This window comes from Tachysurus fulvidraco, chromosome 9 (genome assembly GCF_022655615.1).
Source record: "Tachysurus fulvidraco isolate hzauxx_2018 chromosome 9, HZAU_PFXX_2.0, whole genome shotgun sequence".
In the NCBI taxonomy this organism is placed as follows: domain Eukaryota; kingdom Metazoa; phylum Chordata; class Actinopteri; order Siluriformes; family Bagridae; genus Tachysurus; species Tachysurus fulvidraco.
This window is the reverse complement of record NC_062526.1, coordinates 28,953,440-28,973,439: the sequence shown is the minus strand read 5'-3', so window position 1 is coordinate 28,973,439 and position 20,000 is coordinate 28,953,440. Positions and strand designations below refer to the sequence as shown.

The 20,000-nt window shown below is 40.3% G+C and overlaps 3 protein-coding genes and 1 long non-coding RNA gene across 6 annotated transcripts in view; 3 read left to right on the top strand and 1 right to left on the bottom strand.

Moving 5' to 3' along the window:
• Positions 1 to 4,162, top strand: part of LOC125145548 — a 5,484-nt gene extending 1,322 nt beyond the window's left edge. Inside the window, exons 2-3 of one of the 2 annotated variants that reach the window (XR_007143947.1) lie at positions 766 to 2,227; positions 4,028 to 4,162. This is a non-coding gene — a long non-coding RNA (uncharacterized LOC125145548). Of the gene's footprint in view, positions 1 to 765; positions 2,294 to 4,027 lie in introns of those variants that run through there. The other variant, XR_007143948.1, reaches the window with a different exon arrangement.
• si:ch211-153j24.3 (protein c-Fos) overlaps positions 1 to 5,107 on the bottom strand; it is a 5,196-nt gene extending 89 nt beyond the window's left edge. The window contains exons 1-5 of one of the 2 annotated variants that reach the window (XM_027160588.2): positions 4,715 to 5,107; positions 3,996 to 4,253; positions 3,204 to 3,311; positions 2,697 to 2,909; positions 1 to 2,002 (exon numbers count right to left, since the gene is read on the bottom strand). The exon at positions 1 to 2,002 is cut by the window's left edge and continues 89 nt beyond it. In XM_027160588.2, coding sequence (XP_027016389.1) covers positions 1,640 to 2,002; positions 2,697 to 2,909; positions 3,204 to 3,311; positions 3,996 to 4,253; positions 4,715 to 4,774 — 1,002 coding nt within the window. In that variant the 5' untranslated portion in view covers positions 4,775 to 5,107 and the 3' untranslated portion in view covers positions 1 to 1,639. Of the gene's footprint in view, positions 2,003 to 2,696; positions 2,910 to 3,203; positions 3,312 to 3,995; positions 4,254 to 4,703 lie in introns of both variants that reach the window. The other variant, XM_027160589.2, reaches the window with a different exon arrangement.
• A 4,094-nt stretch (positions 5,108 to 9,201) lies between these two features.
• Positions 9,202 to 11,496, top strand: fosab (v-fos FBJ murine osteosarcoma viral oncogene homolog Ab). The gene is made up of 4 exons (XM_027160630.2): positions 9,202 to 9,665; positions 9,857 to 10,090; positions 10,194 to 10,301; positions 10,412 to 11,496. Exons 1-4 carry the CDS (start codon positions 9,603 to 9,605, stop codon positions 10,982 to 10,984), a joined length of 978 nt encoding a protein of 325 aa, XP_027016431.2. The 5' UTR covers positions 9,202 to 9,602; the 3' UTR covers positions 10,985 to 11,496.
• A 5,574-nt stretch (positions 11,497 to 17,070) lies between these two features.
• The window catches only part of tmed10 (transmembrane p24 trafficking protein 10), a 7,564-nt gene continuing 4,634 nt past the window's right edge, over positions 17,071 to 20,000 (top strand). Inside the window, exon 1 of the mRNA XM_027160625.2 lies at positions 17,071 to 17,298. Coding sequence (XP_027016426.1) covers positions 17,101 to 17,298 — 198 coding nt within the window. The 5' untranslated portion in view covers positions 17,071 to 17,100. The remainder of the gene's footprint in view (positions 17,299 to 20,000) is intronic.

Sequence of the window (20,000 nt, the reverse complement as noted above, 5' to 3'; positions counted from 1 at the left end):
CAAAGAATAGAGTTGTGGCACATGAGAAGAACAACACACACAAACAACACAACCAGGTAGAGCTTTTCAACAAGAACAATATTCATCACAATGTTCATAATACTGTGAAAAGATCAGTTTCTCTGTTAAACATGGACTAACAAGATCATGACATTGTGTGATGTTGTGCTAGTGATTCTCTGATCAACACTAATGAGTGATTGGGTCATTTTCATGCAATGCATCATCGAAGGCCAGGAACATGATATTTTAGACGTTACAATACTCAAAATGTCCTGACAATACCTAGTTTCATGTCTCGTACAGCAATACATATCATATCATCAGCCCTGGTGTACGTTAAAGCACAAGATCAACACCAACATGGACAGAAAGTGACGTAGTACAAAAGTGCATAAACCAGCCTCATATACGATGAATATACATCACAATCTGGAAGAAATGCTCTTACAAAACAGACCTCATTTAAACCTTCCCTGCAAAATGCTACACCATCAGTAACACGACATAACTGCTTTCTCTAAAGAACCATTTCTGATGTGTCTTTTTTTTTTGTCTAAAAAAATTGAATAGCTCTTAGATATAATTCACTTTGCACAGACAAAACAATGCTTTAGGGTTTAAAGACCTTTACAATAAAGTTTTTAAAAGTGCATCACATCAAGACAGCCATGCAGCGACACATCACTGTTCATGTGTTTGTGGATTAATAATTCTATTCATTCTGTTTATTCTTTCTTTTTCTTTTTCTTTTTCTTTTTATAGAAAAACAGAGTCAGATGTTCAGTTATGGACAATCAACACTAATAACAATAATAGTTAAAAGCTCATGGGCCCAAAAGAGGCAAGAGGCCAGGACACAATTCCAGACATCAGGAGTGCTGAGCCTTCACCTCTCTCTGATTCAATCCAGGAGGAGATTAGCCTGAAAAACTGACCTCTATGGTATTTTTATTGAAAATGATTAATTACATAAAAATTATGTAACATTAAGTGGAGATTGTGGTGTTTTGGTTGGTTGTGTGTGGGAATCAGGGCATTCGTATAACTCTTTAGGGTGGAGAACTGGGATATAACTTAGAGTATTTAAGGCTCAGAAAAAGTTATTAGATTGGATTTTATGTAGCTTATGCCTTTGTTATGCCTTTGTTATGCCTTTGTTATGCCTTTTATTTCTTGAGATTTGCAGTATTTTGGGTTTGTAGTGAACAATAATATATAAGTGTAAACACCTGGAGGTTTCAGTGCAGATTAGGGTATATGGGTTCAGATGAGGGTAAATAATTTGAGAACTTGTTGTCGATTGCATGAAAATTTTACCATATTAGCGGAGATTAAAGGTTTTTTGGGTGGATATTATGGTATTTTGGAGAAGATTAAAAGTTTTGCATGGAAATTAGACAATTTGAGTCATTTAGACATACAATAGTGTACTGTATATGGTCGGAGATTTGGAAATTTCGAATGGGATTTGTGATATTTTGGTAAAAATTAAGATGTTTAGGTCGAGATTCTTATGGTTTGGTTGTTTTGGATGGGGTTTCATGTGTTTGGGAGGTGAGTGGGTGAATAAGCTCAGAAATTAGTGAATCTTTTGTCATTCTGAATATTAACCTTGTCTCTATGTCAGCTCAGAGCTTCATAACTTCAGCAGGGTGGAGTTTTCGGATGCAGGTTTTGTTTTCCCAGCCTCACACTCCTCGCCCTGACTGAAATCAAATGTTAGTGGCTCCAGATTTCCTCCCATGCTCATGTAGAGCGTTTCCCACTCGCTGAGGCCCAGAGAGGCACTTAGGTCGATGTCGGGTACCAGCAGGTCCATGTCATCATCATCATACTCCATTTTCGATCCAAACTCCTCCATGGCCACATCCTTGATGTCGATATAGGGCTCCAACTCAGCGCTGGAGCACAGCAGCACGTCTGAATTTCCTGAGATCACAGGCTCCTGGTGAAGAGGAACAGGAGAGGCGGCCATCTTCTCTAGATTCTCAGAAGAGGTCTGGAAGAAGAGAGAGAGAGCTGTGTGAGAACTTTCAGCACAACAGTGATATCATTAAATCATAATGTTCGATTCCAATATTCATGAGGCTGATTAATCATCTATTTACTGTCTGACTGCTTTGTGTGGGTTTTTTACAGTAAGATGAACTTTCTTTTCCAGAACAAGTTAAAGCTCTAATAGCCATGATCTTATGTTTTATATAAATAAACCTACATCAGACAGGTGATGTATAAATAAGCCTTATTTCTTGAGATAAATAAGTAATAAACATTTGAATGGTTAATCATATGCAATTGTTCTACATTATCTAATAATTATTGTATCCACTGTATATTTCCTCCCCCACAGTAGAACCCCTCCCCCACTGTATAACCCATCCCCCATTGTATAACTCCTCCCCATGTATATCCCCTCCCCCACTATATAACCCCTCCCCAGATGTATTACCCCTCCCCCACTGTAGAACACCTCACTCACTATATAAACCCTCCCCCACTGTATAACCCCTCACTCACTATATAACCCCTCCACCATTGTATATCCCCTCCCCCACTGTATAACCCCTCCCCCAATGTATAACCCCTCCCCCACTGTATAACTCCTCCCTCTCCAGTTGGCGTTCATGCATCTAGGTTTTTTACAGCATATTTAATACGTATCAATTTACTGTACAAAATATAAATATAAATACCACGGCTGATGTGACGTGAAGAACCTGAGACTTTTTCTGAGTTGTTTCATCGGGAACCTGCATTTCCTCTTTCTCTTCTTCCTCTGTCTCATTGGGGATTTTACAGTTTGGTTTATGGGACATGATCAGAAGCTCCAGCTGCTCTTTCTCCTTCATCAGACTGCTGATCTCTTCCTCCAGAGCAGCTTTCTCCTCCTCCAGACTATCTGTCTCCTGTACATCACACACCAAAACAAAATCACTGAGAAACCACGCATTATACCCCACTGAAGCTCTATTGACAAAACACACACACACACACACACACACACACACACACACACACACAAACAGGGCTTAGTATCTCACATTATTTAAACCATGCAAAGACACAGAGAGAGAGAGAGAAATTCAAATGTAGAGTGAGACAGAGAGAAAAAATAGATAGAGACAGGTGTACAGACAGAGAGAGAGAGAGAGAGAGAGAGAGAGAGAACAAGAGACAGACAGACAGACAGACAGACTCACAGCCTGCAGGCTGTCGGTCAGTTGACGTCGGCGGTCTCTGCACTTTGCGGCTGCGAGTTTGTTCCTCTCTCTCCGGAGTCTCCTCCTCTCCTCCTCTTCAGGAGACAGCTGAGTGTCAAAAATAATAAATATTTTGTTAAAATGTCTTTAGTTCCTGTAAGCGTTCCTTATATCTCTCCTCTTAATGGAACATTATAACAGAGGGCTTCCATTTCAGATAGAGGTCAAAAAATAGATGAAAACATGCAGATATCTATCGGTCTGTACATCTGTCAGTCAGTGTACCTGCTAATCTGTTTAAACATCTGTGTGTGTGTGTGTGTGTGTGTGTGTGTGTGTGTGTGTGTGTGTGTGTGTGTGTGTGTGTGTGTAAATGTATATAAAACATTATTAGCTTCATGTCTAGCAACAGCACAGTTTTAGGCAGTTTTATGTTGGTGGAAAATTTTCTGGAAGTTGTCACAATGCAATATTCTTTTGTTTGTTATTACACTAACAATCCTTTAACCTATTACAGCACATGTTTATATTACGTCACTCCATATAAGGGCATTCGCCAAATACTGTAAACGTAAATAGAACATTAGAGAAACGTTATTTTTGGAAGCTTTGCAGAATCTGTTGAATAAGTGACCTACTGAACGTTCTAATAACGTTCTCTGGGATTAGTACAGGAGTCATGGAGTTTGAAATGGTTCATGAAGAAGCAGTGTGCAGCGTTCTGAGTATTATGGGATGTTGTGTGGTTTGTATGGGAGTGATGATCTCTACACCTGAATAATCCTGGTTTACCTGCTCTTTCTGTGCTTTCCTTCGGCCAACAGTGAACCCGGGACCTGTCTCAGGTTCTTTCTTCAGCTGAGGAGTGTGTGCCTTCTTCTGGGGTGTGTGTGTCTTCTTCTGAGGTGTGTGTATCTTCTTCTGAGGTGTGTGTGTCTTTTTCTGCTTGTCTCCAACCGATGAAATGTCAGTGGACAAGACCATCCACTTCAGATCAGGCGCCGTGGCAATGGCAGTAACCGTGGGGACGAAGGGACCATTGTCGGAGCTCTGACAGACACACACACACACAGACACAGACACAGACACACACACACACACACACACACACACACACACACACACACACACACACACACACCACAATTAGCATGTTTATCCTGCTATACTGATGTTCAGATAATTGCAGCAATAAATAATGACTGATTATTAATATCACACTGTAACAAATGAATAATTAATCATTAATACCTGTTCATCATCCTTTTCTTTTAATGTTAAATATTTTAATGCAAACAAAGGTGCATTATTTCAAACAAATAAAGAATTATTTTTAACGTCATCACTAATGAATGAAATTAAATCAAGCATCAGATACATGACAAATACATAACCTCCACGGTTCCCTGTCCTTTGTCTCCAGATGCCAAACGCACATCTGTTTGATGACATGGTGCAATCAACCAATTAAAATAAATATATAAAATAACAATCATTTACATCACGTGTACCTGCGCGAGCGCCTCCTTGTCAGACAGCTGGCCGCGAGACGAGGACCCGGTTTTAGGCATCTTCTAATTACAAAATAATAAACCAAATAATCAGATCAGTAAAATCCTGCAGCAGTTATTCTACAGTATCAGGTGCACCACGTGCGCTGATGATAAATGCCGTCTGTTATTATGATGTTTGTAATGTTCTGTAAGGTTTTGCTGTAATTCAGCAGTGCATTAAATCCGCACAGCTCCTGCGCTCCTGCGCTTCTGTAGTGAAGCGACAATTTTATGAATGAAATCTGTGAGACTGGACTGTACCATTGTGCCTTCATGGGGTGTCCAAGGGGGTTCAAATAAAAGAGCAGGCAGCTGTGTGCTGTTCATATGATCCGTAATAAAATAATCCAGTTCTACAAGTGTTGTTATTTTGTGCAGTGTTTTAATATTATAATATTAACAACGATAATGTCAATAAAATATAAATGACTTCATGGAAGCACATCTGCCATTAAAATGTGTTCATTGGGAGCTGGGTTTATATTAACTACACCTAGGAATCCGTACAGCAGTGTCAGGTATCCTCATCATCATCCTCATCATCATCCTCATCATCATCATCATACCAGTCAAAAGCATGTGCTTTAATTAACACAGGCTTTCAGTTAGTGATATATTTATATGTTTTACTGCACATTGCACACCTATATCATGTAAACAGCTGTATTATAATAAGGACATGACACTTTAAGGTGCTATTTATATTCGTACGTTAACGTTTACGTTTATATTCGTCACAACATTATAATTAAAATTATAACCGTCACGAAAATGTGTGTTATATTATTCGTGTTGAGCTTGGAGTCGTTTAATCGCGTGTGGATAAGAAAAGTGAATTATTATTGTTATAATTCTCTGTATTATTGCATGATGGAGCAACACAAGTGCTGCAGCAACAAGACGCACGCGAGCCAATCACAATGCGCAGCGCACGGCAGCCAATCAGGTCGCAGCGCGCGCTATGTGCCAGTCGGAGCGCTGCGCTTAATGACCATATTTGGTGTTTCCGGAGAGGCGCCATTGCGGCAAAGCTGAGCTTCTGTCTATTTTTGTCTCATCGGACTTAATTAAAACGCCACACGACTCAGTTTTCACCTTAAACATGTGTGTGTGTGTGTGTGTGTGTGTGTGTGTGTGTGTGTGTGTGTGTGTGTGTGTGCGTGTGTGTCTGTGTGTGTGCATGTGTGTGTTGTACAGGATCATCTCATGATGAAACAGTAAAATAAGTGAAGATCCCTAGTTCCTGTGCTTGTCACCTGCAGCAGTTGTGCTGATGACATTATGGACGGTTTAACTGGAATAAAACACGTGGTCATTTGTATGGGCGCGGAAACGGAGGCCTTCAGTGTGGAAACTCAGGCCTCCTCATTTTTGTGCTCCATCCAAGTGTTTCCCGGCAGCCCGACACGCCCCCTACCCGGTTTGGGTGGTGTGAGTGCCGGTCAGTCCGCCCCGGATTCCCTCCAGAACAATGACCTGAGTCCCAGACAAGCTGTGTGTGTGACCTGTTATTAGCGTAGAGCCTGTAACACACAGCACATAACACTTCTTATGTCCTTATAGTCTGCCAATTACAGGGATATGTAATCATTATAATTCTAATAATAATGATAATAACAACAACAACAACAACAACAATAATAATAATAAGGATAATAAAGTGTTGTCTAATTTAAATACTGTTTACATACAGTATGTCTATTGTATGCACAGGTTCTTGAATAACTACTAATTCTTGAATAACTACTAATTCTTTTTTAAAAAGACAAAGATCCGATGTATTGTTGTAACTTGCATAACAAAAAAAGAAAGAAATAGATTTCACCAAAAATTGTTTTTTAAATTTTAACAATAAACCTAATATTCACACTTTTTCATTGCAGTTTAACAAACTGTTGCGTTCTTTATAAAACACTGTTTAGATGTTTCTACATTCATCCCTAGTTCCTTTACTGTTCGTCAAGTTAAAAACAACGTAAAAATCCTAACAAACTTGTTCTCACCATAATGAGAAAAAAAATTATCCGACATTTTAAAATGTTCTTGTGTACAGATATGTAAACAAGGTGACAAGTCATTTCTGTACCTCACTTATCTCTGGATTTGAACTCTACTGGATCTGATGGTCCATGTCCATGTTGTGTTTGTGGGTTATATCAGAGGTTCACTCACATGTATCAGGAACTTAGAGCTGATAAGATATGGCATTAAAATTACAGGACAGGACAGAATATATCAGATTGTGTTTGAGATATGTGTGTGTTAAACCTTCAGTAATGTGCAGTCAGATTTATGTACATTTAATTAGTTCACAAACAAGATGTCACTGATGTATATGAGTGTGTTTGTGTTCAGTTAAGCAATATCACAAGGTGTCAAAATACAACATTCATATTAAATATTAATAATTTGCTTATTTTTTGCTAGAAAGCTGTTTGTTGTAACGGTTCGGTGTTAGAAACTGTTGATATAAACAGAGCTATATGTACAGACACATGGGTTATATCACATGTCCTTGTCTTTGTGTTCTTATGTACAGTAAACATGAGCTGAAGAGCAGAACACTGTACATACAGTCTGGCTGTAGGATGTGAAGGTCTTTATTGCATTTAAAATGGTTCTTTATTAAAATAAGATTGTGGTGTTTTATTTAGACGATTGTTGTTATTCTGTTGAATTTTGACACAATCCTGCTTTTGTCAAAAATTCAACAGAATAACAACAATCGTCTAAATAAAACACCACAATCTTATTTTAATAAAGAAATATTTTAAATGCATTAAACAGCATTTATGACAGAACCCTCAGGTGATGTTGTGATGTAAACATGTCTGATGCATTTATTTCACTCTTCGAGGTATTATATAGTGCAGTGAACACTTTGTTTTATAAGTAAAAACATCACCTCTGTGACATTTGCATTCGTTTTCAGTTTACAGTCTGTTCCTATTAGCAAGCTAACGGCTAACAAGCTAAGCGAAAGGAACACATTGGTGACGTCGCGTGCGGTCGGATTATACCGGTTTAAACACACACACACACACACACACACACACACACACACACACACACACACACACACACACACACACACACACACACACACACACACACACACACACACACACACACACACACACACACACACACACACACACACACACGGAACAGACGTCCCGCCAATCAGAGTGCGGCAACCAACGTCACTAGGAGGGGCGTCTCCATGACAACGTTCAGCAGGTTAAACACAACAGGAGCCACAGCGCGAGACAGCGCGCGCGCCATAGAAACGCTGATGCAAGCTGTTTATTTCTCCTGTTAATCAATAACGGTGTGTTTATTTCTTTCTTCCAGTTCTCTCTCTCTCTCTCTCTCTCTCTCTCTCTCTCTCTCTCTCTCTCTCTCTCTCTCTCTCTCTCTCTCACACACACACACACACACACACACACACACACACACACACACACACACACACACACACACACACAAACACAATCACTTCAAGTCTGCACTTTTTCATCATATATCAGATCAAGGCGTTTAATTCGTGTTTCACAGGAACAATACAAAAGCCATTTTATTAATATATTTATATATAATATTTATATATAACTTATATATTATATGACACGTGGACTTATATGACACCAACACACTTAAAATACTTAAAGATTTCAATTGTACATCTTCCCTTAACTTTAACAAAGTGTGTTAAAATGTATAAACACTGCATATAAATACACACAAACACACAGACAACCGCTGTGTAGATCAGACACAGTTCAGTAAAATATAATCATACATCATATGCATTCACCTGCATTCTTTAATGTCATTGTAAATATTTTAATATCGAACTATTAAAATTAACGAATTATTGATGGGTTAAGTCTATTTTACAGAGGCTTCGTTTCTGGGTTGTTTTATATCCCCACAATAAACACGTGTGCATTTGGGCACAAATACACAGTCAGCTGTTGTAATGAAACTATACAGCACTTTAAACACAGTAATAACGAGGTAAGAAAATACAGCTTCTAATAAAACATCCATTACAGCTCATGTATGTCAATAACACTGAGCTTATTCTCTTATTAAAACGTGTTGATATCACTGCATTGCTAACAATTCAGTAGGCTTTCTATTTTTAGTGCAGTGATATTATTAACTATTTATCCCTTTATATCTCTTTATATAAACGCATCCTGGAATTCCTTTCAGCATTGTTATGATTGCTTCATAAAGACGTTGCCATGTTGTCATGGCGACGGTTAAAGCTCTAAATGGAACGTGCTTTAAAAAAGAAAAAAGAAAAAAACGCTCGTTATTCTGACGTCATGGTCTCGCGCTTGTCTATAGAGTGATTTCCCATCAGCGCCCCGCCCACATCGGCGCTGTCAGGATGCGATCTCCATATAAGGTAAATGACGCCATGGGATCCCCTGCTTTCGTTTATACTGCACAGAATAATGTCCTTTATATCAGTCCGGCGTTAAAAACAGACGTAATCAGAGAGAAACCGGTTTAATCGGAAGGTTGCTGATATATTCCGCACATTTTGGAGAAAGTTCGCGTGTTCGTTGGAATCAGTTTCAGAGGTTTGTTTGCTGCATGAACTCTGTCCTAGAGAAAGGCCACGCCCCCTTTCTCTCTGCGTCACCACTCGGTATATAAGGGCAGCGGCGCGGCGCACAGACAGCACTCACCTTCGGAGGCAGCAGTAGAAAGAGCAGACGCAAGGGAAGGAAACATTCACATCGAGTCGAACAAGTTTTACAGCGAACTACTTTCTCCGCTATTGGATTTATTCCGCATTACAACCAGCTCTTGTGGGTTTAATAACACGATGTTTTCCACCATCGGTACCGACCTGACTTACAGCAGCATGTCTCCTGTCAACACTACGGAGGTAAAGCACTGTTTACTCACAGCTTCATTTTGACTTAGTAACCTACAGTAGACCTGTGATGGCTTTGAGCTTCCTTCTGTTTCATTTGACTTGTAAATGTTTCCTGTTCTCTTTTAAAACAACGCCATGACATTGTTTTCTTTTAAACGGATTTGCATGAGTCTAAAGAGCATTTCACATTTGTGCTTCAGGATTTCACGGACCTCACAGTCTCAGGATCTTCCTTCGTGCCCACCGTCACAGCCATCTCGTCCAGCCCAGACCTGCAGTGGATGGTCCAGTCTGTGGTTTCGTCCATGGCACCGTCTGAGAGCAGGGTTCATCCTTACTGCTCCAACATGACTTTCTCCAGAGCCAAAACGGTGAAGACTGCGAGCGGAAACAAGGCTCCGGGTGCCACCGGCCGCAGGGGCAAAATCGACCAGGTAAATATCATCACTATACTGTGGTTATTCGTGTGATAATGACATGTGCAACATGGAACACTCAGCAGGATGGCAATTAACCTCTTTTGATGTTTTTTTTTAGTTTGCTGTAGTGGAGGACGAAAAGAAGCGTGTTCGTCGTGAAAGAAACAAGATTGCTGCGGCTAAATGTCGCAACAGGAGACGTGAGCTGACAGACACCCTGCAAACCGTAAGTATTTATTATGACCTTCTTCAAACTGTAACAATAAAAAAGATTGACACCCAAGCACCAAATGAATTAAGGCTGAAACTTATGAGGCATTTTTTTTACTTCTGAAGGAAACGGACAAGCTGGAGGATGAGAAATCTTCTCTGCAGAATGACATCGCTAATCTCCTGAAGGAGAAGGAACGTCTGGAGTTCATCCTGGCCGCACATTCTCCCATCTGTAAGATCCCATCCCAGATGGACTCATCCTTCACCGAACCCTCCGTCTCGCCGGCTTCATCTGAAAGCAAAGTGATGTCTGGACCTTCCATGCTGAACACCACCACCACCACCACCTCTGTTAAGCTCTCTGACCTCGAGTCCAGTCTGGAAGCTTCACTTGATCTTTTTAGCAAATCTGAGGCAGACACGGCACGTTCAGTTCCAGACATCGACCTGTCCAACTCTGTGTACGCTGCACAGGACTGGGAGCCACTTTACACACCAGGCAACCTGGACCTGGAGCCTCTGTGCACGCCCGTGGTCACCTGCACACCCACCTGCACGTCCTACACGTCTTCCTTCGTCTTCTCGTACCCAGAGAGCAACTCCTTCTCCAGCTGTGCACAGCTTCACCGCCGTGAAAGCAGCAGCAACGATCAGTCGTCCGATTCGCTCAACTCACCCACTATGCTCACACTATGAGGGGTGCCGATATTTATTCACCTCCATCATCCTCATATCAACACTGACCTTAAAGACTTTAACAACGCAGGGCTACAGACTCCACTAAGCAATCATTTATTATTATTATTATTATCATCATCATTATTGTTGTTGTGGTTAATATTTTAATATATTATATATAATATAATATATTAATGCATAGGAATGAGCCTCTTAAACATGTAGCATGTTTTTTGTGTTTAATTATGCAGATATTGTGTAGAAAATAAATAAATAAATACATACATAGTTCACGGTGCTCGATAACTGTAATATGTTCTCCGCAATATTCAGCCGACCCGTGTGAATTTGTGCGTTTTCTTTATCTAGCCATCGTGCTGCTCTTTTAACGTTACATGAAGTTTTCTGTGAAAACATTTGTCTTGAAAATATATCAGATGGTTTTTTATTGTATTTTTATACTGGAATGTGAAGCAAAAGCAAACTGGAACTGTTTGCAAAATAAAACATAATGAATATTCATCGTAAAACATATTTTGTGTGTGTGTGTTGGGGGGGGGTGTCCTGATTTGTTTGAAGTTGAAATGATGAACAGCGGTTGAAGTGAATGATGAAGTGAAACAGCGGCTTTGCTAAATAACAGTAAATGAAACTTTCCTCACAAGTTGGTTCTGAAGTCATCCGGTGAGGTAACGCAGCCGTCTCGGTGCTAACACGTCACACACGATGCTGATCTGTGAGGAAACCAAATGCAGCTGAAACTTTCCTGACCAGTGCGAAGTTGGGAAATTTCAGCGAGTTGTTGTTGATTTCTCATCATTCAGTCTGGAATTTCTCTTTCCCTTTCCGCTCCATTCTCACCTCCTCCTCAGCTTAAGGAAAAGAGACCGAGACTTTATGTGAAATTTATCTGCACACCGTTTCCTCTGGAGCGTTTTGATAAGAAACGAGGAGATATGAAAATCTCCACAACACTGAACTAAACCATTATTAGCCTGTTTACTAGCATTGTAGTAAACAGGCTAATGACTGAACTAGCGTTATAAACAGCTTTCCTGACAGCTAGCTTAATGCTAAACAACCAAACCATAAATTAGTATCATAGTAAACACGTTAACAATAAAAAACACTGATAAACAATGTTGACCTTTTTAAACAGATGAATTCTGTAAATACAATAAATAAATGAACAGTTTTGATCCAGATAGATGTTAGATAGTGTGTAGAATGCAACTGTTAGCCTTCAGGCTCGGAGGGTTTTGAAAGCTACTCATTAATTATCAAATGTTTTAGTCACAATTACTCTGTATGCAGTTTTGTAGTTTTACCACAGAACAGACAGCTGGAGTGTGTCGAGCTCGAGGTTTAGAGTTGGACTAACTTGACCACTTCCTTTGCAGATTACACAATTACACCAAGGAGAAATGGATCAGTGGTGAAAAAAGAAAAAGAGAACAATGAGAAATGGTTCAACTGTTATACAGTGACGCAGTGACACTGCTGAGCGTCCATCTCACTTCGCTCACTTCCTTCCTCTGTGTATGATAAGGAACGCCTTCATGGGTTACATAATGCCACGCTGAATCCACCAATCACAGAACAGCTCATATCACACTAACGAGGAAAAGAGTGCTGATAACAGAGAGAGAGAGAGAAAGAGAAAGCTAGTATATATATATATATAGTGTGTGTGCGTGTGTGTGTGTGTGTGTGTGTGTGTCTGTGTGTGTGTCTGTATGTGTTAGTGTGTGTGTGTGTGTGTGTGTGTGTGCGCGTGTGTGTGTCTGTGTGTGTGTATGTATGTGTGTGTGTGTGCGTGTGTGTGTGTTTCTGTGTTTGTGTGTATATCTGTGTGTATGTGTGTGCTTGTGTGTGTGTGTATATGTGTATCTGTGTGTGCTTGTATGTGTGTGTGCGTGTGTGTCTGTGTGCTTGTATGTGTGTGTGTTTGTGTGTGTGTTTGTGCATGTGTGTGTGTGTGTGTGCGTGTGTGTTTCTGTGTGTGTGTCTGTTTGTGTGTGTGTTTCTGTGTTTGTGTGTATGTTTGTGTGCGTGTGTATGTGTGTCTGTGTGTGCTTGTATGTGTGTGTGCTTGTATGTGTGTGTGTGTGTGTGTATTTGTGCGTGTGTGCTTGTGTGTGTGTGTGTTCACTTTATGTTTAGTATGTTAATGCTAATCACAGTGCTATAATGCTTTAATGCCTGGTGTCTTTAATGCTAACTGTTATAAACTGTTTATCTATTATCGCTACCATTCTGTTATAGTGTTATAACTGTTACGGTATATAAATATATAATAAATCTCCAAGATTTTGTTTTTATTATTTTGTCTTTTTTTTTTTTTTTAGATCTGAGTGTATTCAGGGTTGTACAGTGGGGTGGGGGGTGGAGGTTGGGGGTTGGATGTTGGGGGGAGAAGAGAAAGAGAATTTTTTTCAAGAGAAACAAAACAGAAACAGAGAGAGGTGAAGAAGTGTTTCAGGGTTTGGTCACACACACACACACACACACACACACACACACACACACACACACACACACACACACACACACACACACACACACATACACATACACACACACACATATACACACACACACATAAACACACACACACACACACACACACACACACACACACACATAAACACACACACACACACACACACACACACACACACACACACACACACACACAGACACACACACACATAAACACACACACACATACACACACACATAAACACACACACACACACACACACACATAAACACACACACACACACACACACACACACACACACACACACACACACACACACACACACACACACACACACAGATCCATGCCTACTCAATGCAACTTTACAGAACATAAGAAATCTAGTACAAAAAGTTTAATACAAAAATACAAGATTAATATTAGACTTCTATTTAAATGTGTTTGTATTTCTCCCTAATGAACAAGTCTGAGGTGACTGTGGTGAGGAATAAACACCTTTATATGCAAAAGGAAGAAACCTCGAGAGGAACCAAACTCAAAAGTGAACCTCATCCTCATTTGGGTGACACCACAGGAGTGAGTGTGATTATAAGCTGTTATAAACACCAGAGAGTGTTAGTAGGAATAATGTCCTTTCTACAGTCAGATACATACACACACACACACACACACACACACACACACACACACACACACACACACACACACACACACACACACACACACACACACACACAGATCCACACATTGCGCAGGTACCCCCCCCACACAAACAAACACACAAAGATACACACACAGATACAAACACAGATACAAACACCCACACTCACAATCAAACACACAAAGACCCACAAACAGATAGATACACATACACAGATACCCACATAAACACACACACACACAAACACAGGAGCAGCAGACAGGCTGTGTGAGTGGTGACGTACAGTGTGGCTCCTCTATTAATACCCTGGTTGACCCCGGGGGAGATGCAGCGTGCAGAAATAGCAGGTGCTCATTCTAACAGCAGCTTTAGCATCAGTAAATTTAGTGCTGTGTGACGACAAACCTGCGTCGCTTCCTGCAGCTCAGAGGAGGAGACTCGCCAAGGAAGCACGACCAGAGTTACATAACTCTCCTCTTATTCCCTTCATTTTCCTCAGTTATAATGTAACAGAACTGCAGCCATCATTTCATGCTGTATTATAGTGTCATCATTATCATCATCATCACTAATCATGTTAACGAAGATCATGACAGTAAGTTAAGATAATCTAGTTCACTTAGCTAGCTAACTTCTAACCTAAAGGTGTTTCTGCAGGTGAGATGTTGAGCTGTGAGATGTGAGAGGGCTCTTATAAAAGACATTGTAATCATTGTCATACTGTTTGCTTTCTAGCATAATATTTAAAACTGATGATGGGTCAGAGATGTTTGTCTTTCTTCACTGACACAGACACTGCTGCTGTCGAGTCTGAAGTATTATTAGTTATTATTATATTGACAATAATAGTTCATTATTTAACAAATTGTCTATTACTTGGCACACCAATGTCTATGATTAACGGCATCGTTTATTTGTTTGTTTGTTTTTACTTTATTTTATCTGATCAAAAATAAATGTAGCTGTTAAACATTTTATTTGATTAAACTCATTATGACTAAATTATGCTTGTTTCAGTACTCAAATTATATCTATATTACTCTATCGCCCCCCAGAGGGAAGTGTGTGAAATGCAGTGATAAGACAACAGGAAAGATCTCAGTGTCTGCTCAGATTTCTGCCTGTTAATAAACATATTAATGTCAGATTGTCTGCCGAGTTGACAATCCATAAAAATTCCTTTCCCTAAAAAAGCTCTCAATTAGACTGTTATATATCAACTGACTAATGGTTATTAATAATACCTTAATAAATCGTGCATATGGCCTTGAACTAATAATAATAATAATAATAATAATAATAATAATAATAATAATAATAATAATAATAATAATAATAATAATTACTATGCTATTATTATTATTTATTAATAAAACAACAACAACAACAGCAACAACAACAACAAACAGATATTGTTTAACAAAAGAAAACTTTCCCAGTACAGAGTTTACATTTTCTGATTTCTTGATCAAATATATATATCTTTATATATTATAGCTGCTATGACGTTTAAATGAAACCCAAATATTTTGTTTCCCAATGCATTAAATACTTTAGATTATAATATAAGTGTTAAACTTTATTCCCAGTCTGAATTATCATGTTTTCAAAAGTCAAGTCAAGAAGCTTTTATTGTCATTACACCATATATATCTGTTACAGTGCACAGTGACATAACACACACACACACACACACACACACACACACACACACACACACACACACACACACACACACACACACACACACACACAGATATAAGGACTTAGTAAGTGTCCTAGATACATAAAGTGTATCTGTGTAACCTGGTGTACACAGTGTGAGACAAAAGATAAGAAGACAGTGCAGGACAAGACAAACAAGACAGACAAGACAGTGCAGGACAAGACAAAAGACAGTGTAGGACAAAAGACAATGCAGACAAAAGACAGTGTAGATGAAAGACAGTGTAGGACAAAAGACAGTGTGGGTGAAAAAAGACAGTATAGGATAAAAGACAGTACAGGACAAAAGACAGTGCAGGACAAAAGACAGTGTAGGACGAAAGACAGTGCAGGTGAAAAAAGACAGTGTAGGACAAAATACAGTGCAGGACAAAAGACAAAGCAGGACAAAAGACAGTGCAGGACAAAAGACAAAAGACAGTGCAGGTAAAAAAGACAGTGCAGGACAAAAGACAGTGTATGACAAAAGACAAAAGACAGTGCAGGACAAAAGACAAAAGACAGTGCAGGACAAAAAAACAGTACAGGACAAAAGACAAAGTCAGACAAAAGACAGTGCAGGACAAAAGACAAAAGACAGTGCAGGTAAAAAAGACAGTGTATGACAAAAGACAAAAGACAGTGTCGGACAAAAGACAGTGCAGGACAAAAGACAGTGCAGGTAAAAAAGACAGTGTATGACAAAAGACAGTGCAGGACAAAAGACAGTGTATGACAAAAGACAAAAGACAGTGCAGGACAAAAGACAGTGCAGGACATAAGACAAAAGACAGTGCAAGACAAAAGACAGTGCAGGTAAAAAAGACAGTATAGGACAATAGACGGTGTCGGACAAAAGACAGTGCAGGACAAAAGACAGTGCAGGTAAAAAAGACAGTGTAGGACAAAAGACAGTGCAGGACAAAAGACAAAAGACAGTGCAGGTAAAAAAGACAGTGTAGGACAAAAGACAGTGCAGGACAGTTTTATTCCTTATAGAGCTAATAAAGGCACTACATATGATAGAAAATAACTTTTATATCATAGAATAATAATCTAAAGACAGTTGAAGTGAGACATCGTTGATATTCTAAAGATTTATGTTAGAATATTAAGAGCGATTTGTTTTCTGTTCTAGATTTTCATCCTTGGCTCTAAGTGGGAGACATTACAGCTGCATATAAGGCAGATTCACTGCGCGCATGCGTACTAGCTTTACTTCCGCCTACCGTTGCGCATGTGCAGTGAGTCGCTTGCGTGTGTGGATGATTCGGCCTGAAGCAGCCATGGCTCGGCTCCGTGTCCTCATCCTGTTACCGCTTATTGTTCAGTCCGTGGCTTCGATTTCGTTCTTTCTGCCGATCAGAACACGGAAATGTCTGAAGGAGGAGATCCATAAAGACGTCCTGGTGACCGGGGAGTATGAGATCAGCGAGCAGGCGAACAGTAAAGTGAACCTGAAGGTGGGCTTCAGTGTGCTAATGCTAATGCTAACAGTGAAGTGAACCTGAAGGTGGGCTTCAGTGTGCTAATGCTAATGCTAACAGTGAAGTGAACCTGAAGGTGGGCTTCAGTGTGCTAATGCTAATGCTAATGCTAACAGTAAAGTGAACCTGATGTGGGCTTCAGTGTGCTACATGGATATATACCTATGAGTATGCTAACGCTAATGCTAACGCTAACGCTAATGCTAACGCTAATGCTATGTTTAGGCGACGTCAGCTCAACAAACCGGATTCTTTAACTGACACATCGCATAGTTTTAAAGACCGGAACTAAAATATTCAGCTATAATATAATATATAATATAATGTACGGATTAAGTTTATATTCTAGTGACTTTATTTAGCAGGTTACAAGTAAACTTTTAAAGCATTTCAGACGAAAAGCTAAATGATTTGAACCTCAGGCTTTTTTATTACTGTTATTATTGTTGTTATTATTGTTATTATTATTGTTATTATTATTGTTATTATAAGCACAAAATTTGTATATGTTTTAATGAGTAATTTTTGCGAACTAATAGAGTTAGAATAATACTTGGCGCTTCCTGATTGGTCATAAACAGCTGCTTTAATTCACACACGAAAATAAATAACAAGAAAAGTAATAAGTGATATAAATGTTGATAATAGTGTTAATGTTAGAAATGATAAAAAAACAGTGATAATAATAATGCACCGTTTTATGTAATGTTTCTGCATGTGTGTGTTCACTGCTGTGTGTGTGTTGTGTGTGTGTTCACTGCTGTGTGTGTGTTGTGTGTGTGTTCACTGCTGTGTGTGTGTTGTGTGTGTGTTCACTGCTGTGTGTGTGTTGTGTGTGTGTTCACTGCTGTGTGTGTGTTGTGTGTGTGTTCACTGCTGTGTGTGTGTTGTGTGTGTGTGTTCACTGCTGTGTGTGTGTTGTGTGTGTGTGTTCACTGCTGTGTGTGTGTTGTGTGTGTGTGTTCACTGCTGTGTGTGTGTTCACTGCTGTGTGTGTGTTCACTGCTGTGTGTGTGTTCACTGCTGTGTGTGTGTTCACTGCTGTGTGTGTGTTCACTGCTGTGTGTGTGTTCACTGCTGTGTGTGTGTTCACTGCTGTGTGTGTGTTCACTGCTGTGTGTGTGTTCACTGCTGTGTGTGTGTTCACTGCTGTGTGTGTGTTCACTGCTGTGTGTGTGTTCACTGCTGTGTGTGTGTTCACTGCTGTGTGTGTGTTCACTGCTGTGTGTGTGTTCACTGCTGTGTGTGTGTGTTGTGTGTGTGTTCACTGCTGTGTGTGTGTGTTGTGTGTGTGTGTTCACTGCTGTGTGTGTGTGTTCACTGCTGTGTGTGTGTGTGTGTTCACTGCTGTGTGTGTGTTGTGTGTTCACTGCTGTGTGTGTGTTGTGTGTTCACTGCTGTGTGTGTGTTGTGTGTTCACTGCTGTGTGTGTGTTGTGTGTTCACTGCTGTGTGTGTGTGTGTGTGTTGTGTGTGTGTGTGTGTTGTGTGTGTGTGTGTTGTGTGTGTGTGTGTTCACTGCTGTGTGTGTGTTGTGTGTGTGTGTTCACTGCTGTGTGTGTTCACTGCTGTGTGTGTTCACTGCTGTGTGTGTTCACTGCTGTGTGTGTGTTGTGTGTTCACTGCTGTGTGTGTGTTGTGTGTTCACTGCTGTGTGTGTGTTGTGTGTTCACTGCTGTGTGTGTGTTGTGTGTTCACTGCTGTGTGTGTGTGTGTGTGTTGTGTGTGTGTGTGTTCACTGCTGTGTGTGTGTTGTGTGTGTGTGTGTGTGTGTGTGTGTGTGTTCACTGCTGTGTGTGTGTTGTGTGTGTGTGTGTGTGTGTCTGTCTGTTCACTGCTGTGTGTGTGTCTGTCTGTTCACTGCTGTGTGTGTGTTGTGTGTGTGTGTGTGTGTGTTCACTGCTGTGTGTGTGTTGTGTGTGTGTGTGTGTGTGTGTGTTCACTGCTGTGTGTGTGTGTGTGTGTGTGTGTGTTCACTGCTGTGTGTGTTCACTGCTGTGTGTGTTCACTGCTGTGTGTGTTCACTGCTGTGTGTGTTCACTGCTGTGTGTGTGTTCACTGCTGTGTGTGTGTTCACTGCTGTGTGTGTGTTCACTGCTGTGTGTGTGTTCACTGCTGTGTGTGTGTTCACTGCTGTGTGTGTGTTCACTGCTGTGTGTGTGTTCACTGCTGTGTGTGTGTTCACTGCTGTGTGTGTGTGTTCACTGCTGTGTGTGTGTGTGTTCACTGCTGTGTGTGTGTGTGTTCACTGCTGTGTGTGTGTGTGTTCACTGCTGTGTGTGTGTGTGTTCACTGCTGTGTGTGTGTGTGTTCACTGCTGTGTGTGTGTGTGTTCACTGCTGTGTGTGTGTTGTGTGTGTGTGTGTTCACTGCTGTGTGTGTGTGTGTGTGTGTGTTCACTGCTGTGTGTGTGTGTGTGTGTGTGTGTGTGTCTGTCTGTTCACTGCTGTGTGTGTGTGTCTGTCTGTTCACTGCTGTGTGTGTGTGTCTGTCTGTTCACTGCTGTGTGTGTGTGTGTGTGTGTGTTCACTGCTGTGTGTGTGTGTGTGTGTGTGTTCACTGCTGTGTGTGTGTGTGTGTGTGTTCACTGCTGTGTGTGTGTGTGTGTGTGTGTGTTCACTGCTGTGTGTGTGTTGTGTGTGTGTGTTCACTGCTGTGTGTGTCTTGTGTGTGTGTGTT